Source organism: Dipodomys spectabilis, unplaced genomic scaffold, assembly GCF_019054845.1.
Source record: "Dipodomys spectabilis isolate Male_0828 unplaced genomic scaffold, ASM1905484v1 ptg000019l, whole genome shotgun sequence".
Lineage (NCBI taxonomy): Eukaryota > Metazoa > Chordata > Mammalia > Rodentia > Heteromyidae > Dipodomys > Dipodomys spectabilis.
In genome coordinates, this window is record NW_024870696.1 from 10818169 (window position 1) to 10821124 (window position 2956).

Below are 2956 nucleotides of genomic sequence, written 5' to 3' on the forward strand. Positions count from 1 at the left end.
GTATGTGAATAGCTGAGATTTGGGCCATAAATCTGTGGTCATAACTTATCTTAAACTCATCAGTCTGTACACACTCAATAGCTCTTGATTTGTGTGCAATTATGTATAGGCAATTAAAGCAGTATACAATAATAAGCCAAAAGCTAAAATATACATTAATGTCTGGAAGGTAGCAAAATTTATCACAAGCATAAGCTTTCCTGAGGGCAAAACACCTATTATTTGTTTTACTACTGTATCTCAATAGATTTTTTATACTTAGCATAAACATAACTAATCAACACATTTCTTATGTTACCAAATTTTACTTGATAGATTATCAATCTTCTCTTGTTTTATTTTCACTTATTAATCAATCTCATCATAAATGCTCAATAATGGAAGATACAAGCATAGTTATATTTAGGAGTAGAGAAATATGCAAATAAATGTTCAAATAAAATCTTAATTTTTGCTTCAGATAATTTCCTCAAATGTAAAAACTGCATGGTCATTGTTTCAGCTTCATTTTTAAAAATTATGGATAAACATAAAAGTTTAATATTATGTGCTAAACAAAGTCACTTTCAATGACAATTTCACAGTTCGAAGCAAAGATTAGGTTGGAAAAAGACAGGCCACAGAAAGAAGAATTAGAACATTCCTAAATATTGAATGGGGCTAACTTATTGCTTTCTTCTGAGAGTCACTAACTTACATGTGTTAAGTTTAATTTTGAAATCAGTGAAAATAAGATAAGAATAGAATAATCAACTATAATATAATTTATTACCAGAGATTCGAGTTATCTAAACTTCCTGACATAACTTCTTGACACTTGAGATTATTGGATAAAATACTCAAGTAACCTTAGTGATTGTTCTTTTCTTAAATGAATTAACTATTTCTTACTGCTTAGATTATTACCAATAATTTAAACTTTGTTCCCTTACCCTTTACGTCTTCCCTCTCCTTTGTGTCCCAGCAGTCCCTCTTTCACTTATGTATATGTGTGTATAATAAATCATGTTTATAGTATATATATTTCATGTATGAGCAAAAACAAGCACTACTTGACTTTTAAGAACTGCTTTATTTCATTTAATGTACTAATCTCCAGCTCTGTTTTTTTTGCAAATACATATTTCGTTGTTATTTATGGTTGAAACCAGTCTGTTGATTGGTACAGAGTCTTATTCTATTACATATATATATATATATATATATATATATATATATATATATATATAAAATTAGTGCTGCAATGAAAATGAGCTGGCAGGTACATATGCTACTTACATTCCTTTATATGCACCCACAGGAGTTTTATGGAAATGTCTTGTGATAAACATCACAGAATAATTACAAAGTGTAATATGAAAGTTCTCCTGCAAAAATCCTTAGTATTATTTTCTTAATATTATTTTCCTGAAAGCTTGTTGTATCTGTTTGTTTCTTAGACTATAGATGAGAGGATTCAGAAATGGTGGAATAATGGTATAGCATACAGACAGAATAATGCCCTGAATCATTTCAGAGTTTACCGGAGGTCTTAGGTAAACAACAGCACCACAACTGAAAAATACAGATACCACAAGAATGTGGGGGACACAGGTGGAAAAGGCTTTTCCTCGCTCTTCTTTCACTGGGAACTTCAGCACTGTTGAAAATATACGAACATAGGACATGACGATGAAGATAAAACAGCCACCTACCGCTCCAAACACAGAAATAAAAATTAAGACTTTGTTGCTAAAGGTGTCTGAGCAGGACAGCCTTAATAGAGAAGGGATATCACAGAAGAACTGAGGGACCATGTTGGACTGACAGAAGGACAGCCGGAAAGTGTTGCCAGTGTGAATAGCTGCATAGATGATACCAATGAGTATTGAAGCCAGTGTGGTCTGGACACAGAACTTATGGTTCATGATGACAGGGTAGTGGAGGGGCTGGCAGATGGCCACATAGCGCTCCCGGGCCATGATGGTGAGAAACAGAGTTTCCACAAAAGCACAATAAATGACTAAGAAAATCTGTATCACACAGCCAGCCATGGAAATGATCCTATTGTTAATGAAAGAGTTGACACAGATATTGGGGACAGTGACAGAAATGTAGCACATGTCCAAGATGGACAGATTCCTGAGGAAGAAGTACATAGGTGTATGCAGGTTCCTGTCAATGGTGGTGACAGTGATAATGATAAGATTTCCTAACAGAGTGGCCAAGTACATCAGTAGATACGACATGGACAAGAGGACCCTGAGCTCCCACACCTCAGCAAAGCCCTCCAGGAGAAACACAGTCACTACCATGCTGGTATTGCCCATGGTCTGAAAATGCTGATTCACCTGTAAAATAGAAGAATCAAAGAGATTAAAAAATTGATAATATGATCATGAACATTTTCTCTGATACTGTTTACTTCTATTTTATGTAACTGAACTTTATGCACCAAATGTCAGATGTGTGTCCCTGTGACCTGTGTCCATTTTCTCAGCGCCTCAATTTGTTTGCATTTGTTGATATATTAAGTACTCTTATTCCTTTTTCTCATCAACACATAGCTCATAAATTTGATTGTGTTATATTAATGAATTTTAAATTGATTCATGCATGAAAGCTTTTCTTGGAGATTAAAGTATCAAGATTAATCAAGAATATTCAGAAATTGTGATGTAGCTGACTATATGTACTATATATTACACCTTCCTATGTCTTTAATTTGCATATTCTTATAAACTGTAACATAATTTTATTTTTTTCATACATATATCTATTACTACCATTCTAGCCATCTAACACTATATTTTACCTATCATCTATCAATAAACTGCTGTGTTACATATCTATTTTAACTATATTTTCTAGTCTATATAATTTGCATGTATTTATATTAATGTTAATTTTATATACTCAAATTAATATATATTCATATAGACAGAAAATCTCATTTCTGATAAAGGGGTAATAATCC

At 32.8% G+C, this 2956-nt stretch overlaps 1 protein-coding gene across 1 annotated transcript; it reads right to left on the bottom strand.

Annotated features, from left to right (window-relative positions):
- Positions 1-371: 371 nt before the first annotated feature.
- LOC122103909 (olfactory receptor 14C36-like) lies at positions 372-2309 on the bottom strand. The gene is made up of 2 exons (XM_042674596.1): positions 1391-2309; positions 372-526 (listed from the first exon to the last, which is right to left on the bottom strand). The coding sequence occupies exons 1-2, from the start codon at positions 2307-2309 to the stop codon at positions 372-374; spliced, it is 1074 nt and encodes a 357-aa protein (XP_042530530.1).
- Between the last annotated feature and the right edge of the window lie 647 nt (positions 2310-2956).